Source organism: Oncorhynchus clarkii, chromosome 2, assembly GCF_045791955.1.
Source record: "Oncorhynchus clarkii lewisi isolate Uvic-CL-2024 chromosome 2, UVic_Ocla_1.0, whole genome shotgun sequence".
NCBI lineage: Eukaryota > Metazoa > Chordata > Actinopteri > Salmoniformes > Salmonidae > Oncorhynchus > Oncorhynchus clarkii.
This window is the reverse complement of record NC_092148.1, coordinates 50538390-50564949: the sequence shown is the minus strand read 5'-3', so window position 1 is coordinate 50564949 and position 26560 is coordinate 50538390. Positions and strand designations below refer to the sequence as shown.

At 41.9% G+C, this 26560-nt stretch overlaps 1 protein-coding gene across 2 annotated transcripts; it reads right to left on the bottom strand.

Moving 5' to 3' along the window:
* Positions 1 to 1770: 1770 nt before the first annotated feature.
* On the bottom strand, positions 1771 to 25826 carry LOC139369215 (switch-associated protein 70-like). Of its 2 annotated transcripts, XM_071108626.1 has the most exons (12): positions 25523 to 25826; positions 21343 to 21483; positions 17266 to 17439; positions 14655 to 14882; positions 14129 to 14275; positions 13867 to 13975; positions 13245 to 13426; positions 7062 to 7169; positions 6038 to 6204; positions 5326 to 5524; positions 4856 to 4952; positions 1771 to 4640 (listed from the first exon to the last, which is right to left on the bottom strand). In XM_071108626.1, exons 1-12 carry the CDS (start codon positions 25616 to 25618, stop codon positions 4522 to 4524), a joined length of 1767 nt encoding a protein of 588 aa, XP_070964727.1. In that variant the 5' UTR covers positions 25619 to 25826; the 3' UTR covers positions 1771 to 4521. The 2 variants fall into 2 exon arrangements, with proteins under 2 accessions (XP_070964727.1, XP_070964728.1); XM_071108627.1 differs by lacking the exon at positions 7062 to 7169 and having other exon boundaries at positions 3655 to 4640; positions 25523 to 25633.
* Positions 25827 to 26560: the final 734 nt, after the last annotated feature.

The window sequence follows — 26560 nt, the reverse complement described above, 5'->3', positions numbered from 1 at the left end:
TAATTCCTTCATTACAATGACCGTAATACGATAACAGTAACGCACTGCATTTGGTATATTTTGGTACATTTAGGGTATTTTACATTTTGTACCAAGATACATTTTGATGTATTGATCCTCATCTCCGTTTATGAGCTGAGCAAGGACATATGAATCATTGACCTGAACAAAAATTCTCTGCAGACCTTTTAACCTAAACCTACCTTCGAGACTAATACAGATACTATACAGATACTCTGATAAACTGTGTGTCTCGCCAGATGCTTGGTTAAGGTCACTCAACTTTTACTAAACCAACAATGCCTGAGAGGTTCATTGTCTCCAAGGACACTATGGCGTAGCCCCTTTAGTTGAGTATTATAAACTCAAAACAAACAGCATGTCCAGAGACACTTAAGGCTCCTTAACTTGGAGTACCCCTTCACAGCAAATACCTGAAATTCCTTCGTTTTTACATTTGCAGGTATTTGCAATACCTGGGAGTTTCGTTTTCTGTTAATTAAGGTGTCTTTACTTTTACTCAAATGTGACAATTGGGTACTTTTCCCACCACTGATAACCATAATATCGAACGAAGTAAAGTTCTAGTCACGCAATGACGTGTGGTCCTCTCACTATGGCTCGTGGGGAAAGCGTGCAGTTTATTAGGCTACAGATGAAATAAATGACGATGAATCTCATAGAGTGGTGCAAGTTCAAAGGGATGAGCTTGATGCACCTTTCCAAATAAATATCGAGGGTCTTATTCTGGTGACTTTATCGATGCTTGGCTGCCGCTCTTTTGTCCATAATAGTCTCAGGTCATATCTGCGATCTGTTGGCTAGTTCGCATGTGCCAATACTAGGGTGGGAACACTCGCTGTATAACATATCATCAGTAGAGTTGAAAATGTGATGGAAACCCATTTAACTTGCATTTTTTTATTTAGCACATGGGAATTTAACCGCAAAATGTATTTTTACGTGCACTACATCATAACGGCACAGCATTTTATCCACAACAGGTCAATTTGATAAACATGTCGCTGGTGGGACAAAGCGAATATTGTTTTTAATTCGGACTTGTTGATATTGCGATGAAAATATGTTGCCAATTGGATGGAAACCTAGCTACAGACTAGAAAAGATAAACTTCTAGTTCAGAGATTTGGCTCCTGGTGGAAAAAGTACCCAATTTTCATATTTGAGTATAAGTAAGACACCTTAATAGAAAATGACCCGAGTAAAAGTGAAATCACCCAGGAAAATACTACTTGAGTAAAAGTCTAAAAGTATTTGGTTTAAAATATTCTTAAGTATCGAAAGTAAATGTCATTGTTAAAATATACTTAAGTATCAAAAGTAAAAGTATAAATTAATTCAAATTCCTCATATAAAGCAAGCTAGAGGACACTCCGACATTAATTATAAAGGAACAATTTGTGTTAAGTGAGTCCGCCAGATCAAAAACAGTTGGCATGATCAGGTTTGTTCTCTTGATAAGTGCATGAATTAAACCAGTTTCCTGTCCTGCTAAGCACTCAAAATGTAACGAGTACTTTTGGGTAAAAATAACATTATTTTTTTAAGGAATGTAGATAAGTAAAAGTACAAGTTGTCAAAAATATAATAAGTAAAGTACAGATATACACAAAAAATAATTTAGTACTTTAAAGTATTTTTTACTTAAGTACTTTTTCACCACTGGATTTGGCCAAAAAAGCTATAAAAACTATTTATTTCAATATGAACGAAAGTTCGGCAGATAAATACAAAACAATGCAGATAATCTTGGTTTACATCTCACTGTAGATTATATTTTATTTTAGAAAGTGGAGGTTTTATGCAGTGAAGTAATGGAAATAGGGACCCCAAACACACACTGTTAATTTTAACAGCATAACATGTTGTATTATCCATTGCATAAGTAAATTATGTTTAGGAGATGACCAAATGAAGGATAACCTGCGTTTTCTAAATCTATAGTGCCCCCTGGAGTACATAATTTGAAAGTACCATACCATTCCTCTTGTTTCAATGGCAGCATCATATCAATTAGAGACTGGGGTCTTGTGTCTATTATGTTCTATTGTGAATATTGTTACATGATATATCAACAATCAGTTCTCTACTTACGTGTGCATCCTTGCAACAACTGCATACAATTATTGTTTAAGACTGAACCCTGTAATAAAACATGACACCAGTCTTCAGCTATTTAAACACATTAACGACTACAAAACACAAAAAGTTGTATACTGACAATTTCACAAATGACAATTCCATCCCCCACCATGAGCGTGGTTCTGGCACCGTGCTACAAAGCCCTGTAATTTGCTACACTGTAAAGGGGTTGCTGTGAATTTGACAGTTACAGGCAATTCAGTGGCAGGTAAAGAAATTCTGCATTTCATTTTCCAGTACACCTACAGTAATATAAATACGGTATCAAGTACTGTGTAATGACAGAGTACAATACCTTAAAATGTACTATTATAAAATAAATTAAATGCTACTGTAATCGGAATGAATGGATGATTGAAGGGAGGGGTTTGAATTTACTTTTCGGTAATTACAAAGGATTGGTGCAAGCGGGTGGTTGCTAGGTGAAGTTTACACATTACAGCATATTAATGAATATTTGAGTGTCTTATATCACGCATACTTCTAGGGGCCAACAAAGGCTTTTAAACTGGCCGGAACTACAGGGCAAAACAGACCAAAAGCACATGAAGATACAACGCTTAACCATTTTTGTTCCACTCCAATCTGTCCCCTATAGAATTTAAATAGAGAGCAATAGTAATGGTGTCTTTTAGTAGGCGCCAACACCGCCATGGCTCGTTGGCCAAAGTCTTTCGGGAAATGAAATCAGGTTTTTGTAGGGGTTTTGGATAAACGCTGAAAATAAAGTCTGTGGTAAACACAGGTTTACGACCTTACACGTTTTGTTCTATGAGATATTCTTCATCAGGAAACATCGCTGTGAATTTTGAAGCATTTCTGTAATCAAAACAAGCATGAAAGCACATAGGTTATGGTACCTGACTGATATCTCATAGATTAAAACATATAAGATCTCCGAAGCCTGTGTTAACGTCAGACTTTATCCCAAAACCCCATTAATTTCCCCCATAGGGATGGCAGTAAATAATTTTCAGTTTTTAGGACTACAACATGGGGAGTTCTATTGATGGGGAACTATAACCACGTAGGAGTTAAAGTGATAGGGCACTCTTACTCACCAGGTGCAACAAATACAGCCTTTACAAGGCATTCCTCAAAATATTTGAATGAGCCAGAAACAACGATACCATGCATCCACTAGTGGCCGAGGGCTGCCGAGTGGCGCAGTGGGCTAAGGCACTGAATGTCAGTGCTAGAGGCGTCACTACAGACCCTGGTTCAATTCCAGGCTGTATCACAACCTGATTGGGAGTCCCATAGGGCGGCGCACAATTGGCCCAGCGTCGTCCGGGTCAGGCTTGGCCGGGGTAGGCCGTCATGGTAAATAAGAATTTGTTCTTAACTGACTTGCCTAGTTAAAGGTTAAAAAAAATAAAGGGGTTTTGGTGTGCCAAAGATATGGTAGGGTACTGTATTCTATGTGGTGAAATTACAGTAACATTTGAAATACAGCAATTCTTTCCTAGCCCATAACATTCTCCCACAATGTTGCCGTAAATCGTTTATTTTAATGTTGATAATACCTCCGATTACTGTACAGTTTTTCATTACAGTGTAGCAGCAATGTTTCAAGTGTAACACCGCAAATGTCCCATTTCTCACAGTATGTGTACGCAAAAATTACATTTAATAAAATGGGAGTAGTACAGTATGATGGCTAGTTATTTTATTATTATTTTCATAAGTAATGAAATTTGATGATGTTAACGTGGAGTTTTGTTCATACTACTTTATGGGTTATTAAGTGCTATCACTTTGGCAATGGAACCAAAAACGGTAACCCACAAACGGATAAAATTATGCAAGCTGTAGTTTTACATTTACAAAAGACACAAACAATTGTGAAATCCCTTAGGAAGAAAATGTATAATCAAAACACGGTCAAAAACGTTTTGATAAAAGGAATCTAACGTTTCGGACCACACTCCACCTTCCTCAGACATTGAATTACTAGTGTCAAGTGCGCAGCTCCTTCAGTCCATCATATGAAAGCAATTTGAATCTGGCTGTTCATTTTACTCTCAGGCTATGCAGGTAGTATCAAGATCTGTGCAGCACCTGGGTCGAGTTCATTAGGGCACGAAACAGAAAACGTTTCAAATCGATTTGCAACGGAAAAATAAAATTTGCCTTTCCTATTGGACAAAAAGCCTAGGTAGGCCTTCTCTGTTTCAGTTTGTTGACTTCCATTTGGGGCCTAATGAACACAACCCTGGTATCTGTAAAAGTGAGCCTGCCTTCCCTGTTCCCTTTTGAGTTAATAAATGCTGAAGACGCAACATTGCACACTGAGGGCAAAGTTGCATCAATGTTCCATCAATGATTCAGCAACCATGAGTGTGTTGAATGGGGGCTCTACTGGGTCTGGGCGGGTCGGTTCTTCCTCTCCTGCCAATCTTTCTTCCTCAGGCTTAGTTCTGCATCAGTGAAGGCTGCTGGGCCCCAGTTAGTGATCTTCTGAGGCCCCTTTGAACCTGAGAAAACAAAAATCATAAAGGTCTTTCACATCACTGCAGACAAAGGAAAGGAAATGAGGAAGCCACTTTAGATTATTGAGATGTGCCCAGGCCACAGACGGTGAGAAAGCAAAATACCAGAACAGACAGAGAGGGAAGATAACTAAATGAAGAGAGTATTGATAAAAAAGGAGGAGAGAGGGAAAGTGTGCAGTAATATAGTGTTGTGTTACCTGGTTGAATGAGGCGGACCAATCCCTCATGGTGGGCCACTTTATGTTTCCAGGTCCTGGTGTTGTTCGCTGCGTCCTCCAGTTTCTGCATTACGTCCTGTGACAAACAAAGAAGAGACGATCTCAGTCGATTTGTACAAGTAAGTCATCCCATTTTCAAATTAAGTGGAAGTTGGTTTTTAATACTGAAACAGGACAACCCACGGCTCACCTGTAGAACTCTGGTGCCCCCTACAATTGCCGCCTGGTAGTAGTTGCCAAGACACCGCTCTAGCACCCCCTAAACATCTAATTAGGCATCGTTCTAGCACCACAACTCAAGCACCCTAGTTCTAACAGACCCAAATTTAGTCCCTACTCCTGAACTGAAAAGCAGGCTCAATGAAGAACCTCTGTCGAAAGTACATTTTAGTCCAGAAGCAGGCCGTGAATCTTCAATCCTGGAAACCGACCCCTAATGCATGCCTCACCTGGTATTGCTCCAGTGCCCCCTGCCTCTCACTCTCTAGCTGCTCCAGCTGCAGCATGGCGGCCTGCAGGGCATTCTCCTTGGCCGTTCCCTCCTTCTCCAGCTCCTGCTTCTCCGCCTCCGTCTCAGAGATGGCCCTCTGCTGGTGGAGGTGGATCTGCTCCAGCTCAGCCCTCTTGGTGGCCTCCTCCTCCAGTAACCTGGAGAGAGGACGCGGACAGAGGAAGTCCAGGGAACAGATGCGTGTGTCACATTCAAAACAGGGGAAGAAAAAAAAAAGAAAAAACAAAGAGATGCGTTGATCAAAAACACAATTATGCTGCAAACATAAATCCACCCGTAGCGTATACACGCGCACGCGCACCCGCACAAATTCCCTACTCAGAACACAATGTGAGAAATTGCTGGAGCCCAGAGAAGCACAAGTGTCAGCAGAGAGGAAGGAAGGAAGTGTTTCTGTACTGGAGGGACTGTTGCCCGCGTGTATGTAGCCCCCACGTGAATCCATTGATGGGGGCTTTGTGTGTGTGTGTGTGTGTGTGTGTGTGTGTGTGTGTGTGTGTGTGTGTGTGTGTGCACGCGTTTCCCTCTTCCTCACTGACAAACTCCACTTGTCAGACAATTACAGTGACTCAGCCAGAGAGACAATGACCGTACATTCATCTCAAGAGTGCATGCGTATATGCCTGCTTTTCTGTGTGTGGAGCACTGACCGGGCCTGGAGCCTGCGAACCGTCTCCTCGTCCTGCCTGGCGCTTCTCTCCTCCTCCAGGGCGTCCTCCAGGCGGTGGTACATGTCCTCCAGCTCGCGGACGCGCTGTAGGTACTGCTCCAGCTCAGTGGACTTCTGAGCCACCTGCTCCTCCATCTCCTGTCGCACCTGAGGACCGGCGAGAAGACAATTGTATAAAAAGAGCACTACAGGTATCCAAGACTAAATCTAGTGGTGCTCATGGACCGGACGACCCATTCACTAGGAGTCAGCGCTTAGTAGGCTGTAGCACTCATTTAACTTACTTAAAATGCATTAAACTCTACTTTGGGCGAACTATCCCTTTAAAATCACTCATTTAACCCATTGTGTACCACTCGCTTCCTTTTCTATCTTAAGCCCACTAACTTCCTATCATTCAGCCCTACCATTCAGGCTATGACAGTTAATGATTGGAAACACTTGCCATTGCGAATGCCAATCTGTAAAAATGACGTTCATTTTCTTCTTTTTTTAATAACAGGAAGAAAGAAAAAGGACGCAACCCTTGTGGGTACATCCTGTAACAGAGCAGACATAGACTTGAGAGAATAAAATAAATTGAAAACCTCATTCATAGATGGTCCTATAAACAGATGTCATTTATAAAGTCTGCCAGTAGGATGTTTGGACTAAATGTCAAAGGTTATGAGCTTAAGAGCATAAACAGGGGGACAAAATAACTAGAAAGTTTAAATCCTTTTTCATGGACCCAAGAATTGACTGAATAAATGAAGAGAAACAGCTGATAAAGCTGTATCACTGGTTAGGGACAACTTGTACCTACCTACCCCTTGGAAGTCTCACAGGGTGCAGTGGGTCGCTGAAAAGCCAGCGTAATGAAATAGTAGCCAACTAAAGGGGTGCGGCCCAATTTGTTGAAGTCAATTAATTAGCTGGCCACATAGGGGCTAGTAGTCAGCTGTTGGTGTAGCTTACAGTCTAAACAATCTCTTTTGGTCACTAAATTGTGTGTAGGTAGGTACCATTTTCTCCCTCTCAAGGTCCACCCTGTAGCGATCCTGTTGTTCAGTCTGCGTCTGCAAGAGTCTCCTCTCCTCCTCTGCCGCGTTGGCCGCCGCCTCCTCCAGTTTCTGACCAATAGCGGAGGGAACAGTCATTACATAATTGAGCATAATTGACGACAGATACACCTGACGCAATGGTAAATCTTTGCACTGGCGGAAGCGCTATAGGTCCAGGGTTGTGTCAGAAATATATATTTTAATCATTTTCACTGCATGAATTATGGGACTGCAGCTGATGGTAGCGCGAAAGGGCTGGGTTTTGATGAATAAAAGTTAGAGGCTTGCTCCTCACTGGCCAATCAAAACGTGCTCCATGGCTAAATATGTGGTTGCTTCAAATTGTGTATTTACGGTCTTATGTCATCAACTCCAATCTGAATGTTAGTCCATTATAGCCTAGTTTGTTAAATAGCCTACAGAAACAAAATGTAGGCCATATCCCATCTTTGTTAAATACGTTGAACATGTTTGCATTCCACATTGTTCTAAGTTATTGCGGCAGGTAGCCTAGTGGTTAGAGCCGTTGGGCCAGTAACAGAATGGTTGCGAGATCGAATCCCGGAGCTGAGAAGGCAGTTCTGCCCCTGAACAAGGCAGTTAACTCACTGTTCCTAGGATGTCAATGTAAATAAGAATTTGTTCTAGTTAAATAAAGGTAAAAAAAACAATTTAATGGTTTCAATATGTAAAACATAGCATATAGTAGCCACCCTTTGCCTTGACGACAGCTTTGCACACGCTTGGCATTCTCTCAACCAGCTTCATGAGGTAGTCACCTGGAATGCATTTCAATTAACAGGTGTGCCTTATTAAAAGTTAATTTGTAGAATTTCTTTCCTTCTTAATGCATTTGAGCCAATCAGTTGTTATGTGACAGGTAGGGGTGGTATTCAGAAGATAATATTTACCAAATAGGGTTATGGCAAGAACATCTCAAATAAGTAAAGAGAAACGACAGTCCATCTTATTCATCATAAGACATGAAGGTCAGTCAATCTGGAAAAATTCAATAACTTTGAATGTTACTTCAAGTGCAGTCACAAAAACCATCAAGCGCTATGATGAAACTGACTCTCATGAGGATCACCACAGGAAAGGAAGACCCAGAGTTACCTCTGCTGCAGAGGATAAGTTCATTAGAGTTACCAGCCTCAGATATTGCAGACCAAATAAATGCTTCACAGAATTTAAGTAACAGAGACATCAATATCAACTGTTCAGTGGAGACTGCATGAATCAGGCATTCATGGTCAAATTGCTGCAAAGAAACCATTACTAAAGGACACCAATAAGAAGAAGAGACTTGCTTGGGTCAAGAAACATGAACAATGGACATTAGACCGGTGGAAATCTGTCCTTTGGTCTGATGAGTCCAAATTTGAGACTTTTGGTTCCAACCGCTGTGTCTTTGTGAGACGCAGAGTAGGTGAACGGATGATCTCCGCATGTGTGATTCCCACTGGTGACACTGTCTGTGATTTATTTAGAATTCAATGCACACTTAACCAGCATGGCTACCACAGCATTCTGCAGCAATACGCCATCCCATCTGGTTTGGGCTTAGTGGGACTATAATTTGTTTTTCAGCAGGACAATGACCCAACACACCTCTATGCTGTGTAAGGTCTATTTGACCAAGAAGGAGAGTGATGAGTGCTGCATCACATGACCTGGCCTCCACAATCACCCGACCTCAACCCTATTGAGATGTTTGGGATGAGTTGGACTGCAGAGTGAAGGAAAAGCAGCCCAAAAGTGCTCAGCATATGTGGGAACTCCTTCAAGACTGTTGGAAAAGCATTCCTCATTAAGCTGGTTGAGAAAATACCAAGAGTGAGCAAAGCTGTCATCAAGTCAAAGGGTGGCTACTTTGAAGAATCTCAAATATAAAATAGATTGATTTGTTTAACACCTTTTTGGTTACTACATAATTCCATGTGTTATTTCCTAGTTTTGATGTCTTCACTATTATTCTACAATGTAGAAAATAGTACTTTTTTATAGAAAAACCCTGGATTGAGTAGGTGTGTCTAAACCTTTATGTAAATGAGATATTTCTCCATTTCATTTTCAAATACATTTGCAAACATTCCCATCACTTTGTCATGAGGTGTTATGTGTAGATGGGTGAGAGAAAACATCTATTGAAGCCATTTTTAATTCAGGCTGCAACAACAAACTGTGCAATAAGTCAAGGGGTATGAATACTTTCTGATGGCACTTAACTTATAAAATGCCTCATGCGCTTAGTTCAACTGTCATACCCAATCAGGTACCCAAAACACAGCCTTGTTTGTAAACAATGAACATGTAAACCAACACTGTGTAGCCTCAAAACATGGTTCAAGCGTTCATTTTGATCTCATGGAAGTGCTGTCCTTGCATCCATAGCTCGGTCTATGAATTTGAGTTCATTTCTACAACCCCATCCTTCAGCTGTTCAACACAATGGCAGCAAGGACACTTTTTTAAAATTGTTTGAACTGCATCGTCCCTTCCAACAACTACGTTATTTTAAATCAAACTTGGTTGTTAATTGAATCCGGAGTAAGCCGAACGTCTAGAGCTGCCGACCTGTTGAAGTAGAAATCAAGATTAGTGATCGCTGTTCTGACCTCCAGAAGCCGTTTTTGGTCGTAGGAAATGAATGGCAGAGACATGACGTACAAAATAAGTTGAAATCAACATAAGAAACAGCAGCAGAATTGTTCAGGACCCTGTAAAACAGCTGCTATCCACGACAGTGGCATCTTCAAAACTGGCGATTAATCCTAATTTGACTCTTTCTGTGCAGCCGTGACTTGTCAATTGACCTAACTCGTTCATTACTCACTCACTACCTACCGCAGGTTAGTGTGAAGTGACCAACCGATCACAGAATGGCTACCGTGTACAAGTGAACCCAGGGTTAAAGGGTTAATAAAGGGCGCCGACCCCTCACCCTCCAGTCCTGTGTGTACCACAGACCTGTCCTGGACTGGGGAGCTTGAGAGACGGGAACTTGTTGCACCTCAATGGGAGATTGTTGTTCATTCATTATGCATTGAGTACTAGGGGCACAATGAACGTTCAGACACAGGGACATTGTTGCCCCAATAAATCCAATGATTGTCCACAGCTACACTGCATGTGTTACATCGGACAATAAAGTTTTATGGTATTGTCGTATGGCTCATTTGAGCTTGTCCAGATGACTAGTCATGGGTCTCATCTATAAGAGCTCTGCTACAATGGGTATTGAAGAGAAGCACTGGTATGTACTGGAACTTAGAGCCAATCTCTACAGAAAATAGAGGGCGTGAACATATTGAATATGAAATGTTGTTAGTACAATAACACCGACCAGTGAAATAACATTTCCGAATGTTTTTTTCACTCATAACCCGAACTGCTTTGTGAATATAAAAATCTGCTCAATACGTGTTAAAGAGATCAATGGAATTCAACCAAAACAATGGAAACGCCACGAGGGGGAAAGATTCAGAATCTCCTCATTGCCGCCCATCAAAATCAGCCTACAATTTAAACAATAGTCCCGGTGTATTTCACATAATGTTAGGGTAAAAAGTATAATACTAGTATGGATGTCGTCGCAAATCAACGGCATTACACTTTTAAAAAACGGCTTCAAATACCCACCAATTTCTATATGGCTAGCTATGCAACCAGCTTATACGAATGGGAGTTAGCATTTTGCAGACATTTTGTCTGAACCCGAAAAGAACAACTTCTAAATATTATGCAGCGAAAACAACCAAATACAATCTACCACATTGTGGGCCTGTTAGAACACAAATTATGACGAATATCCACTTTCTTAGATCCGATTGAATGGTCGCGAATGGCCTGCATTCCATTAACCTCTTCACCGCATGTATAGGAGAATATTGCCATCATGTATTTGATTTTAACTGTCCATGTTGTTGCATATATACAGTGGGGCAAAAAAAGTATTTAGTCAGCCACCAATTGTGCAAGTTCTCCCACTTAAAAAGATGAGAGAGGCCTGTAATTTTCATCGTAGGTACACTTCAACTATGATAGACAAAATGAGAACAAAAAAATCCAGAAAATCACATTGTAGGATTTTTTATGAATTTATTTGCAAATTATGGTGGAAAATGAGTATTTGGTCACCTACAAACAAGCAAGATTTCTGGCTCTCACAGACCTGTAACTTCTTTTTTAAGAGGCTCCTCTGTCCTCCACTCGTTACCTGTATTAATGGCACCTGTTTGAACTTGTTAGCAGTATAAAAGACACCTGTCCACAACCTCAAACAGTCACACTCCAAACTCCACTATGGCCAAGACCAAAGAGCTGTCAAATGACACCAGAAACAAAATTGTAGACCTGCACCAGGCTGGGAAGACTGAATCTGCAATAGGTGAGCAGCTTGGTTTGAAGAAATCAACTGTGGGAGCAATTATTAGGAAATGGAAGACATACAAGACCACTGATAATCTCCCTCAATCTGGGGCTCCACGCAAGATCTCACCGCGTGGGGTCAAAATTATCACAAGAACGGTGAGCAAAAATCCCAGAACCACACGGGGGGACCTAGTGAATGACCTGCAGAGAGCTGGGACCAAAGTAACAAAGCCTACCATCAGTAACACACTACACCGCCAGGGACTCAAATCCTGCAGTGCCAGACGTCTCCCCCTGCTTAAGCCAGTACATGTCCAGGCCTGTCTGAAGTTTGCTAGAGAGCATTTGGATGATCCAGAAGAAGATTGGGAGAATGTCATATGGTCAGATGAAACCAAAATAGAACTTTTTGGTAAAAACTCAACTCGTCGTGTTTGGAGGACAAAGAATGCTGAGTTGCATCCACAGAACACCATACCTACTGTGAAGCATGGGGGTGGAAACATCATGCTTGGGGCTGTTTTTCTGCAAAGGGACCAGGACGACTGATCCGTGTAAAAGTAAGAATGAATGGGGCCATGTATCGTGAGATTTTGAGTGAAAACCTCCTTCCATCAGCAAGGGCATTGAATACAAAACGTGGCTGGGTCTTTCAGCATGACAATGATCCCAAATACACTGCCCGGGCAACGAAGGAGTGGCTTCATAAGAAGCATTTCAAGGTCCTGGAGTGGCCTAGCCAGTCTCCAGATCTCAACCCCATAGAAAATCTTTGGAGGGAGTTGAAAGTCTGTGTTGCCCAGCAACAGCCCCAAAACATCACTGCTCTAGAGGAGATCTGCATGGAGGAATGGGCCAAAATACCAGCAACAGTGTGTGAAAACCTTGTGAAGACTTACAGAAAACGTTTGACCTCTGTCATTGCCAACAAAGGGTATATAACAAAGTATTGAGATAAACTTTTGTTATTGACCAAATACTTATTTTCCACCATAATTTGCAAATAAATTCATTAAAAATGTGATTTTCTGAATTTTTTTTCTCATTTTGTCTGTCATAGTTGAAGTGTACCTATGATGAAAATTACAGGCCTCTCTCATCTTTTTAAGTGGGAGAACTTGCACAATTGGTGGCTGACTAAATACTTTTTTTGCCCCACTGTATATAGACCCTGTAAAATTATCATTGTAATTGCTCACACAATGATATCAGACATGCACCTACCCCAATGCACTGTTGCTGATGATATATATACATACACACAAAACGTTCCATTACACAACAGCCTACTATGTATATATATATATATATATATATATATATATATATATATATATATATATATATATATATATATGTGTATATATATGTGTATATATATATATATATATATGTGTATATACATAGTAGGCTGTTGTGTAATGGAACGTTTTGCGGGTTTTGACACTGTTATGTAGGCGTCATAACCAGCCATAAAATAACGCAATACGTGTCGCAACAGGTCTAAATATATGTGTCATGACAGTGTTAGGACCATATTATAAACAGGTTATGTCAGCTGTTATGACGTATGACATGGTTATGAACGTGTCATAATGTGTTACGACGCTGAGTGTCAAGTAAAGTGTTCACCTCCCATTTTCACACTACCTTACTGTGCTGACTTCGAGGTTTTCTTTTCACATTGTGGATGCATAACTAGGCCAGCACAGGGCAGCTCAACTCAGTAGTTTGAAAAGGGAGGACGTTGACCGGTGTGAGTGAGCTCACCTTCCTCATGGCCTCCAGTTCCTGCTGCTTGTCCTCGTTGGCCGTCTGCAGCTCCTTCATCCTGAGCTCCAGCTCCTCCTGCTCCGCTTGCTGTTTCTGCCTGAGCTCCCTCCGCTTCTGGCGGGACTCGCGGTGCGGCGCCGGCCGGCCCAGCTTCAGCAGACTGATACACGTCTGGATGGCTGAAATGGAGAAGAGACACCAAGACAGGGGTCAGGTCCAAGGCTGGGCCATGTTCAGTATAGGAAAAGGTTGTGGAATGTTGCAGGTAGAAATGCGATGAGTAACGCTGATATGACTACTTATTAATCGTGACAGAGGCGCGTGACTATTCTACGTAACATATTTCTATCTGAATGTTCCACAATGTTGAGCTCTGCTGAACGTGCCCCTGTACTTATACCCATGAATAAAGTCTAGATGTCCAGTCCTATACTTTCCATAATAACAACAGGAGATCAAATGCATGGTGAGAGAATTGCGAACTAGAGTTACATTACACAACAGGATTCGAAAAACAGAAAAACTATATACATTTGTAATCTATGAATACGGTATGAGCAATGTACAAGTGCTTTCATTTCTGATGATTAAATCCAAATGAAATGCGTCCTCTTCCTACCTTGTATCCATTCCTGTTTCCTCTTCTTATCCGACGCGCTGATCTCATAGCTTTTGTCGGAGCATTTGACGTAGAACAGGCACTTCTTCCCTTCCTTATCCGGTAACGACTGTAAAGACAATTTCATAAAAAAAAAAATTGACACTCTTCCAACAACATGCATTTTATAGTTTGGTTAAGGGTTCAAATGAATGAATGAGCATTGGTCGTTGTCGTTTACTGTTGTCCTTTGTGTTTGTTGATGTCGTTTAGTGTTCCTTGCCTCCACACAGCAGTTTCCATCCAGCAGGATGTCACCCTTCTTCTCTGCCAGGTCCTCGCTCACGTAGTAGGATATGGAGTTGGGCTTCAGGAGGAACCAGCGCTCTGTCCAGTTCTTTCTCTTGTGACCCTTTTTCATCATGTAGCCCTGCAGCAAGCGAAAAACAGCAATGCTCAGACAGTTGTGTTTCTGTCTTTTGTCGGTTTGTGTTAATATCGGTGTTGAAAAACTAGCAGTATAATTGCTTAGTTGACCGCCGCACAGCCACCATGATGAGTTTGTGGTGTTGCATTTGAGATTCTAAAATCGTCAATATTCATGTGGTCCCTATAAAAAAAAGCAACATTACACTCAGCCAGACATTGTTTTGGTGTGTGGTGTTTAAAAGCTCAATCCATGCTACAGTATTGCTGGAACATAACACTGGTCAACGCTATCCACCGACCATGGACACGTCACATGACGGTAGTTTGGTTGATATCAACATTTGCCAAGGCATGGAGATCTAAATGGCTCTGAGGCCGACCTGTTTGAATACGTCAAGGATGAGCTCGTGGAAGACCTCGGTGATGCCCATAGAGAGGGTCTGGCGGTCCATGCCCTTGCTGAACGTGCCAGTGCCCACCAGGGTGATTATCTCCCAGGCACTCAGGCACTGCTGCTTGGTGCAAAGCTCAAGCTTGTAGTCCTCGAAGCGCTCCTCCACCCAGCTGCCACCCATGGCCTCCGTCAGCTTGCGCAGGAAGTACTCGATCTGAGGGGAGGGTTGGGAAGAGACACAGGTGAGTACACAGACATACGTCAGCACGCACGGGCACGCTTATTGTGTTACGTAGGTGGGTGGACTTGCACGAATCCTTGGCTTATGCGAGCCGGTGCGGCTCATAGGACAGGAGCAGCGGCATGGATCCCAATAAATACTACTACTACCACCACCACCACTACTACTTCAGGCCCTCTCCAAATACTACAGCTGCACCATCGAGAGCGTCCCAGAATTGCTACGTTCCCGACCGCAAGGCCCTCCAGTGGGTGGTGAAGATGGCCCAGTACATTAATAGGACGGCGCTCCCACCCATCCAGGACATCTTGAGGAAGCCCCGCAGCATCATCAAGGGACCAACACACCACCGGCCACGAGCCGCTTACTCCCTTACCGTCAGGCAGACGGTGTCGGAGGATGAGGACTGATACCAACAGGCTCTACCTACAAGCCATCAGACTGCTGAACACTTGAACTGGACTGACCACCTGCTCTGGTTCTCCACACCTTAGCACACAAGCGCGCACACATCACAACTGCTGCTACCATACTATTATTGGGATTTTCTAAATAGTGCACAATTTAAAAACACTTGCTCCCCCAATTCCCCCTTACCCAAAACACATGCAAAGAAATTGTGCCTTCCTGTGTTATACTTATGCTAAAATGTTTACTATAGTCAGCCATTTACTTCATGTTCGTATTCTTATCTTTTATGATTTCTTATTGTTGTTGCATTGTCGAGAAGCCCCACGCTCTTCTAAATTTACATCAACAACATAGACAGTAGGAAGCTCTCTCATCCATTTATATGCAGGTGATACAGTCGTATACTCAGCTGGCCCCTCCTCGGATTTTGTGTTAAATTCTCTACAACAAAGCTTTCTTAGTGTCCAACAAGCTTTCTCTACCTTTAGCCTTGTTCTGAACAACTCCAAAACAAAAGGTCATGTGGTTTGGTAAGAAGAATGCCCCTCTTCCCACAGGTGTGATTACTACCTCTGAGGATTTAGAGCTTGAGGTAGTCACCTCATACAAGTACTTGGGAGTATGGCTAGACGGTACACTGTCCTTCTCTCAGCACATATCAAACCTGCAGGCTAAAGTTAAATATAGATTTGGTTTCCTCTATTGTAATCGGCCCCATTTCACCTCAGCTGCCAAACTAACCCTGATTCAGATGACAATCCTAACCATACGAAATGTATAGATTGGCAGGTAAGGGTGCTCTCGAGCGGCTAGATGTTCTTTCCCATTCAGCCATCAGATTTGCCACCAATGGTCCTTATAGGACACATCACTGCACTCTATACTCTTCTGTAAACTGGTTATCTCTGTATACCCGTCGCAAGACCCACTGGTTGTTGCTTAGTTATAAAACCCTCTTAGGCCTCACTCCCTCCTATCTGACATATCTACTGCAGCCCTCATCCTCCACATACAACACCCGTTCTGCCAGGTCCCCAAAGCACACACATCCCTGGGTCGCTCCTCTTTTCATTTTGCTGCAGCTAGCGACGAACGAGTGGCAACAAACACTCAAACTGGACAGTTTTATCTCAATCTCTTCATTCAAAGACTCAAATCACGTCTCTACCTTCTTGCCCTTTGTGCTGTTGTCGGTGCCCAATAGTGTTCGTACCATGTTGTGTTGCTACCATGTTGTTGTCATGTTGTGTTGCAACCATGCTGTTGTCGCCATCCTATGTTGTCGTCTTAGGTCTGTCTTTATGTAGTGTAGTGTTATGGTGTCTCGCCTGTCGTGATGTGTGTATTGTCCTATATTAATTAATATATATTTTTCTTATCCCAGCCCCCGCAGGAGGACGTTTGGTAGGCCGTCATTGTAAATAATAATTTGTTCTCAACTGACCGGCCTAGTTAAATTAAATTAATAAATAAAAAAAACAGGAAGTTGCTAACTTCCTTTTCTGTGAGAGCGGATTGGGAGTGGCGAGGGTGTTTCTCCAAAACGGTATGTAAAATGCAACAGTGGATCAGAACAATACTTCTTTACCCACAACCCACTCCCTTCTTCTGTAGTCCACTGTGACAGGAGGTAGAGGTTTCATTGATGTGCACTACGGAGCACGAAAATAATGTTGTATCATGAGTTTGACTAATTAGCTTTACAACTGATGACTGATGTAGCTGGTAATGATCAACCCAGATGTTGCACAAAGTGAGGTTTGTGTCAGGGCTAATTGTGCCAGCATCAGAGCCCTGGTCATGTTCATTAGGACACACGCCGAAAATGTTTTAAAACATTTTGCAAAAGAAATCAGAAATGAGCGTTTATTGGACAGTGCCTGGCCGTTTCAGTCCTTTTTCTTCCATTGGGTGCCTAATGAACACGACCCCTGTTCAATCTTACCTCCTCAGTGACTATGGCCAGTGGGTATTTGTCTTCGGACAGGAAGTTGAAGATGCACCAGATCTTGAAGGCGTCTTCATCCGAGATGAGGAGGTGTGTCCTGTTGAGGTTCTTCCGAGCACACAGGGTCCAGCACATTCTGTTAAAGTCCTGCCGATTAAAGTTGTCCTGGACCTGAAATCAGGCAACATTTCTCAGTTCACTTGGCTGGAGACAGACATTTTTCATATGAGGAAAAACACAAATTAGACAATAGGCTGGTCCTGTACTCAGGACATCTTCAATGTTCTCTTTATGCCACACTATCATTAATTTAAAAGTCCAAAAATGGATCTCGGGTTGCCCCTTTAACTCAAATTCGACAACAGAAAGGGAGGAAAACCCTTGAAAACAGTACAATCAGTGCTGTAGAGGGGAAATGTTTTCTTCCAGCAGTGAATGAACATACACTGGCGTTTCCATGGGAACTCTTGGCAAGCGTTCTGCAGAATCATGTAGATTAGGAGCACCCACAGTGGCACTGGACTAGAAGACTGTTCTAACACAGGACATCCTGACACCACATTCGCATTAACCTCAGCTCACTTAGCCGTTTATGCAGATGTAGGACTCCTCTGCATAAACGGAGCAGTCATGCTAAAACACAACAGAGAGATGGGCCTGATATTGACAATCAGCCATCTAAAAATAGCAAGAGATAACCAGCAGATAAACAAACAGAGATACTATCGAAATGCAAGCTGCATGTGTCTCATCATCATCATCATCATCAGGAGCCTGGACATCTTAAGGAGTGTTTAAAACATCCTCCTTAATGAATAGATGGACATATATCCACAACAATGGCATACATTCATACATTTCTATCATTGTTGAGTAATCTGATGGAGTGTTTCACAGTAACACCAGTGAGGTTAGCAGATAGAGGCGGAGGGAGGAGCAGTAGAAAAGTTGTGAAAGTTGGATTGGTATGAACTAGCAGCTCTCGCTCTTTGTCCTCACAATGTCATGTCATTGCTCGACTCGTTCTCGCGCCGTACTAGCCGGTCCAGACTGAGGCAGTGGCTCCCTTTCCCTCTACCTCAATCCCTGCCATTCTCCCACTCTCTGCACATCAACAATGGGGGGCTTTGTCACGGCCCCTCCAGCACCCAGCGCTGCCTCTCCACTGCCGATACACGTGTTCATTAGTATTCTCTGCAGTGGAACATCCTAAGTGGTTTACAAACAGTCTTATCACTGTCCTTGGGTCCTCCAGGAGGCTGAAACATCCTATCATTAAATGATCACACCACACAGAGATGCCCGTTTATATACTGAAGTCAAAAGGAAAAAAAAGAGAGAGGGAACAAATGTAATTGTGAAATTAAATGACAAAAAAAAGTACATTATCAAAAATATGATAGCGCCAATGGATTACTCGATCATGAAAGCTGGATCGAAATATGTTGAGGTCTAGGCAAAGGCTATGCCTATGACTGATAATGGGACAGAAGTTGAATCATCATACTAACTTCGCAAACAAAGCAGAATGACACGGTGAAAAACGTTGTCAGCATACTATAAATACAGAATTATACAGAAGCAAGACATGAAATTAGGAAATAATTCTGCCACAGCAGCCTTAAAATGTTGAATAAAAGCCTTGAACTATTTTGGTGCTCTTGATGTTTGTGTAGCCTTGCTTTCTTTCATTCCCCTTCTGACATCAGAGCGCCCAATGAACAATTGCATTCCAGGTTTCTACAGGGTTAGTCGACTAGAAGGAATGCTGTGCTCCACATAGTGAGCGACTGCAGAGGTCCACATGGGAGAATGGGGAATTCTGTGGAACAGTCAGCGATGGACTTGATTGTCTCTCCGGCTGAGTCATGGTCATTGTCTGACAAGTGGAGTGAGTCAGTGAGGAAGAGAGTCACACACACACAACCTTTAGGGTGGAGTATCCCTGGGGAGTGGGGGCAGTGCCCCCAACCTGTGTGGTAGGGTCATAGCCACTTGGGGGGGGGGGGGGGGGCTCTTGACATTTGTCTATGTCATACCTTGTCTAAGTACTTGAGCAATGAGAACTTGAGGAAGTGACAGAAGAGAATATAGTGCTACATCGGATACGACGTAGATACGATGCTCATTGTATGTGGCAGGGCTTGCAGATGATAAATGATTACATAGGTGTTCCTTTTGTCCAGGTGGGAAAGGGCAGTGTGGAGTGCAATTGAAATTGTGTCATTATGCGAATTGGAGTGGGTCTAGGGTTTCCGGCATGATGGCGTTGATGTGAGCCATGACCAGCTTTTCAAAGTACTTCATGGCTACCGACGTGAGCGCTACGGGGCAGAAATCATTTAGGCAGGTAACTATGGTGGTCTGTTTGAAACATGTAGGTATTACAGACTCGGTCAGGGGGAGGTTGAAAATGTCAGTGAAGATACATGCCAGTTGTTCCGCGTATGCTTTGAGTACACGTCCTGGTAATCCTTCTGGCCCCGCGACTTTGTGAATGTTGACCTGTTTAAAGGTCTTGCTCACATCCACTACGGAGAACATGATCACACAGTCATCTGGAACAGGTGGTGCTCTCATGCATGCTTCAATGTTGCTTGCCTCGAAGCGAGCATAAAAGGAATTTAGCTCGTCTGGTAGGCTCGAGAGGCAGGGCTTCCCTTCGTAGTCCGTAATATTTTTCAAGCCCTGCCACACCCAACGAGCATCAAAGCCAGAGTAGTAGGATTCAATCTTAATCTTAGTCCTGTATCGACGCTTTGCCTGTTTGATGGTTCGTCTGAGGACTTCTTAAAAGCGTCCAGATTAGTGGTGGCTGAATCATGTTATGGGAATACTTGTAATCGTTAAGGACTAGGGTGTTTTTCCAGGATAAAAACATAAAACTGCTTTCCACCAGATACCGGGAGATGAATTCACCTTTCAGCAGAACAATAACCTAAAACCCAAGGACAAATCTACACTGGAGTTGCTTACTAAGAAGACAATGAATGTTCCTGAGTGGCAGATATAGATTTTGAAGCAGATTTAATTCAAAACTATGTCAAGACTTGAAAATGGATGTCTAACAATGATCAACAACTAATTTGACAGAGCTTGAAGAATTCTGAAAAGAATAAATGGGCAAATCCAGGTGTGGAAAGCTGTTACAACGTTTCCCAGAGAGACTTATTTGTAATCGCTGCCAAAGGTGATTCTAACATGTCTCATGGGGTTGAATACATATCTAATCAAGAGGTAACTCAGGCAAAAATGTAGTTTAGCTTTAAAAAACAAATACAAAAACAGATTTGAACACAAATATAAACACAAAATGTAAAAGGTGTTGGTTCCATGTTTCATGAGCTAAAATAAAAGATCACAGAAAATTCCCATCAGCACAAAAAGCTTATTTTGCTCAAATTTTCTGCACAAATATGTTTACATCCCTGTTAATGAGCATTTCTCCTTTGCCAGTGAAGCTGATTAAACAGCATGAGCATTACACAGATGCACCTTGTTCTGGGGACAATAAGAGGCCACTAAAATATGTGATTGTGTCACAACACAATGCCAAAGATGTCTCAAGTTTTGAGGGAGAGTGCAATTGGCATGCTGACTGCCAGCCCCTCCACATCCAGCTGATTCACCTGCGGGATCGTCCGCGGTGGTGCTGAGGAGTATTTCCTTCTATAATAAAGCCATGTGGGGAAAAACTCATTCTGATTGGCTGGGCCTGGCTCTCCAGTTGGTGGACCTGGCTCCCAAGTGGGGGGGCATGGCTCCCAAGTGGGTGGGTCTATGCCCTCCCAGACCCTCCCCTTGACCAGTCATGTGAAATCCATAGATTAGGGCCTAATTAGTGTATTTCAATTCACTGAATTCCTTATATGAACTGTAACTCTTAGAAATTGTTGCATGTTGCATTTATATTTGTTCAGTATATTTGAATGTAATATCTTGTTGTTCTTGTTTAAAAACTGTTCTTTACTTTGTCATGTATTTGTATGTTTTATGTAGACCCCAGGAAGAGTAGCTGCTGCATGTGCAATTGGTGATGAGGATCCTAATAAAACTACTATATGTGGGGCTCACCTTGTCCAAAATGAACTTGTTCAAGTAGGGCATATAGCCCTGTGTAGAGACGGGGCCTTCGTCGTCATCTTTGAAGTGCTCCTCAAGGGCCACTGGGTCATGGGGGATCCTCATCACAGTGCACAAGTTATGAGAGAGCACCTGCAATGGGTGAAAATTATTATTATTATTTTTAAATTCATTTTGTCATTGTTTTGTTGGGGGGGGGGGGGGGGGGGGGTTACAGGTACCATATACAACTATTATAAACATGAAGTAGTGAGTCTCCACCCCAAACTTCCCATCACATCCCCCAGGCAACCAGAGAAAGAAAAACTCCCCATACAATTCCTTCCCCGTGGGCCTGAAAGCAAAGACATTTGTATGCATGTATTACGCTTTATAGATTGTTTGTATGTGTTGGGCTGAGATTATTCTTTACAGAGTCAAGTTTATTTGTCACTACTTATTAACATCTAAGAGCTGATAAATATATGTTCAATCCAGCAACAACGCTCAATTAACATCCCTCTCTCTCTACGTAGTGAGTCAGTTGAACACGTCGGTCACTGGAAGGGTTCTAGTCAACTACACCTGACCTCACTTGAGACACTGATGGCCTGAGTAGAAAAGGAAACTATTGATTTATCCCATCAGAGTCTGTGACAGTGCCCTGAATGATTTCAGCACTAGGATACAAATACCTTTAAGTGCCCTTCTCACAAAAATAGTCCTTGACTTCGAATGTTCTGTACTATGCATTATGCCATTTAAAAAAAAACTTAAGATATACTGTACCAAACACCTTAATTCGATGACAAAAACATCTAAATGACTTACAAATTTCTTGCGTCACAGATTAATTGTGAGGATTTTTTGAGGAAGTCAAAAAGGCTTCCATGTCTACATTGTCTCATGCGGCACAAACATTAACCAAACGTGGAATCTGTCAGGAAACACACCTCCAAGACTAAAATCTCATTTTTCTAATTAGCAGCAGAAGAACAAAACGTGGCAATCGGCGTATTCAGTGGCTCTTTAATTACGGAGCATTTTAAAAGTTAGTTGTTACATCTACTCCCGCTCCCTCTCTCTGGCGTACGTTGTCACCAGTGTAAATTGCAGCGCGCTTGTGGTTAGCCATCTCTTTGAAAACAACTTGTGTGTTAAACATTGTTGCATTTAAAGTGGAACTGAAAGAATTTTAGCAACATTAAATCTTATTCAAATCTGGTTATATACACCCCCAGGAAGAATGACATTTTTTTTATTTAATATTTTCTGACCAGCAACCACTTCGATTTCATTTTTACATTTTCAGAAATTCTTAGAATGTTTGGGAATAACGTATACTAAGGAGTGTGAAAATTATATAGTAATATACAGTGGGAAAGCAGCCTTGCGTTTGGCCAATTAATAGACACTTCAGTAAATTCAACCTAATAAAAACATCTGTCTTGTCCAGGACCGGAGTCTACACAGACCGATGCACTTTAGCCAATCAGAGCTACAGTAGGCCTTTATACAAACAAGCCATTTGCCACACGGGCCTGCCATCATTCACTTTGAACGGGACTGTGTGTTTACAGGCAGTTAGTTACAACAGTGTGACTTTAGATCATTAGAACGCATTCACCAAATGGCACAAAATACATCTGAATGGATTTCTGCAAATACATAAATAATGCACATCAACAACTAATGCTAGAGCAAGATTAGCTAAAATCTAACGAAGGAACATTAGATAAACCCTCTCAAACTTTTTCAGCTAGTTGGCCATCAAAATTACACTGATAAATGATGGGGAATTGTTGCCTCCTCGTCCTTCTGCAGCTTGTCTGCCAATGCATGCTTGTCCCAACCAAGCACCCAAGCTAACTAGCTAAAGTTGGCTAGTTTACTAGCTAGCTCCTCCCAGAAACAAATGAGAGAACACCTCACTCTGACCATTTTACTCGTCGTAGCAGAGCTGGTTAGGCTGTATACATGTTATCTAGAGCGTTCTTGATGATTTACTTTTTTTTGCCTACATTTACTGACACTGGTCATATTCAAGGGTGTTGCACATTAGTAAGAGAGATATGCTAACTGGATAAAAGTAATTCCAGTTCTTGCTAGTTGACCAAATAACACCTGCATCTCTACCTGTGTATAGCCACCAAAAAATGATATGAGGGGAAATAGTCAGTCCCTCACCCACTCATTTAGTGGCATGACATCCTCCTAGCAGCTAGCTAGCTATGTAGCTAATGTTAGGCTCCGGGTTTTTAGCTTGCTACATAAATGGATGTTTTTTTTTTGTCTGTTTTTGTCCAGAATATTGAGTCATTGAAAGTGAAACAGTGCATCCCAAATGGAGCCAGCAAAAATGTACCAGGCCAGCTGTGATTTACAACCTGACAGCAATATTTTTTGGACTACCAAGAAATGTATTGGTGAATTATATTAATCATGCATTGAACTGTATCCATCTATTGTGCCAACAATGCCTTAGTGTACGTCATGGAACGTTGAGTAAAATAAAACCTATTTTTAAAACCTCTAATAAAGTTTGTTTTGTAGCATAAATTGGGAATTTGATATTTATGACTGATATGACTGTTTCATATCTGCTACGTAATTAAAACACTGTCAGTTCCACTTTAATTAGGTCACCGGTTACTTTGTGTGCTTAAACATGAAGAAAAAACACTGCAATAGGAAGTAATAGTTGTACATTTCAATTGGGAAATGCTTAATTGTTGTGTTTTTGCATTATTATTATGTCTGAGTTTACGGACTGCTTATCCTTTAACATCACGCAGTGTGACTGCCGTCTTTCCATCGGCCCTACGCAGTGGCGTATTGGTGCCTGGAGAAGTGGATATGCCAAAAAGTTCCCAAACAGCCCACCCAGCGAAGGAAAGGCACCCTGTGTGGAAAATGTTTTCCAATGGTTTACAAGTTTTCTAATAGATTATTCAAATTTTCACTCTCAAAATCACACTTTTTAAAATAGAAAAAATACCAAAATGTGACGGTCTAAGTGTACAACAATGCTTAAACCACATCAATCTGATTGGGTGGGCCTGTCAGGGCCTGGCTCCCCAGTGGGTGGGCATCTATCCACCCAGGCCCATCCATGTCTACGCCCCTCATGCATACATCCCATGATGACAATTGCGCATCACAAATAGCCTACTAACCAACACTTTGGACTAAAAACTTTTATAATACCTAGTTTGTATACCCATTATTGCCTTAGTTAGCATTTACTGGTAGATATAAGTTGAAACGTATTTCCTATCCTACCAGCTACCAATGTTATTATTCTGTGAGCTGCTCCATGCCAAAACCAGTTGAGCTGCCTGCTAATGATTTTCTGTTAAAACTAGGCAGTGTGCGCAGCGCGCATGATAATTACAATCGCAAACTACTTTGTGCATGACTTCTCTATTGTACTACATAATTGATTCATCGTATACCCCCACTACTTTACTTTGATACACATCAGTAGGTATTACAAAGTGGGTATAGGGTTTATACCTGCATATACCCTCGACTACACCACTGTCCCTTTGTGTTATACAAAAGGTGCACTCTCCTTCACGAGTACGACGCTATTACGGTTGCTGTCACACACTGAAGCCCGAAAGGTTCGCCACTGCGCAAACATGTCTACAATATATATAAAGGCTGTTAATTAAGATACTGTATTAATGTTTCAAGAAAGGAGTGTGTATATTTGGCCGGTTTCCAGTAGTACAACACTGCTTTCCTGTGTTTATTTTGTCTCAAAGTATTTCGACCAGCTAGCTGAAGGACAAACCACACAGACAACCGATAAGAGTACATTTAAATTTAACTTCATTCTACATTCTAGCTTGTAAGGAACTTTTACACGATTTGGCAGGCATTCGTTTCAGGCTGTATATAGGCTACCAATTAATTGTGTATTACAGCCTGATTAATCAGACTACCACCGGATCTGAGCTGTAACAGACTGGCAAATGATTTGGGCGAAAATTAAATAATCCCAAACTCATCCTCTACGACTAGTAAAAGGGTCCGTCCAAAATCAGATGGCCTTCACTTTGATGCCAACTTCTCTGTTCAGGACGAGTTTCCTGCTTGAGCATGTCAACATTGTTTAGTCAAATAAAGAAAACGACGTGCCTGGGTTTGTTTGACAAAAACACAGTATATAAATATACTTTCATACCTTTAACTGCGACTTGGACACTTTCCCGCTTTTGTCCACGTCCAACGCTGTGAAAGCATGCCATATTGACTTTAAAAGTTCGTCCCGTAGTGCCATTGCGCTTGCTACTTGGTTGACTGCAGCAGTTAGTATATGGGAAAGTTGATCATACTGGGACACAACGAGACAGTCAGTCACCTGACAAGCTCCACAGCAATGTCATGAAAATGCTTGCTTGTAGCACCGCTCAGCGCCGAGGGAGAGCGCAAACGTTTCTTCTTCTTCCGTGAGTTTTCACCGCGGCTGGCATCCAATATGTAACATTACCGACCCAAACTGAAATATAGTATAAATCCATTACACTTTGTGATACAACATGGGAAAGGGGAAACAGGAAACATTTTAATATATAACGAATTAACCCGACTCTCATTAAATCGCAACACCTTACTTCACTACTTTAATAACCCTATCCAGCCCAGCCCAGCATATGTATCAGAGTCGGGTCTTTTGCGGGCATTTTAAAGTTTGTTTCTAGTATTAGGCATCACGGAGTTAAGGATTAATTGTTATAAAACGCTTCATATTATCTGGATACTTAATTATTAAAAAGTAATGCTAACCATTTTTCCTTTTATTTAAGAAAGGGTATGGCATACCCTCACTCAATTTGAGCCCTGGTTTTAACCAAGCTATAAAGACTGCATGGTGACAGTATTGGAGGATTTGGCTATACTGACATATACTGGCTATGCTGACAATTAAATCTATATGGATAACATAATTGCGTCTGTTAAACAGGTATGCCTACCTCTTTTTTTTCACATGAAGAAATACGCTCCCTCTTGTTAGTGAAGTCAAATAATAATTAAGACAATTGTTGAAATGAATTACTTTCAGGGCCATTTTGATTACGCCGCAGCCGTTCCAAAGCTGGTGTCTGCCCGTTGGCCTTTTCAGTCGAGTTTCTCTTGCACTCTCTCTCCACATTAATTTTATTGAATCTTTATTTAACTAGGCAAGTCAGTTACGAACACATTCTTATTTTCAATGACGGCC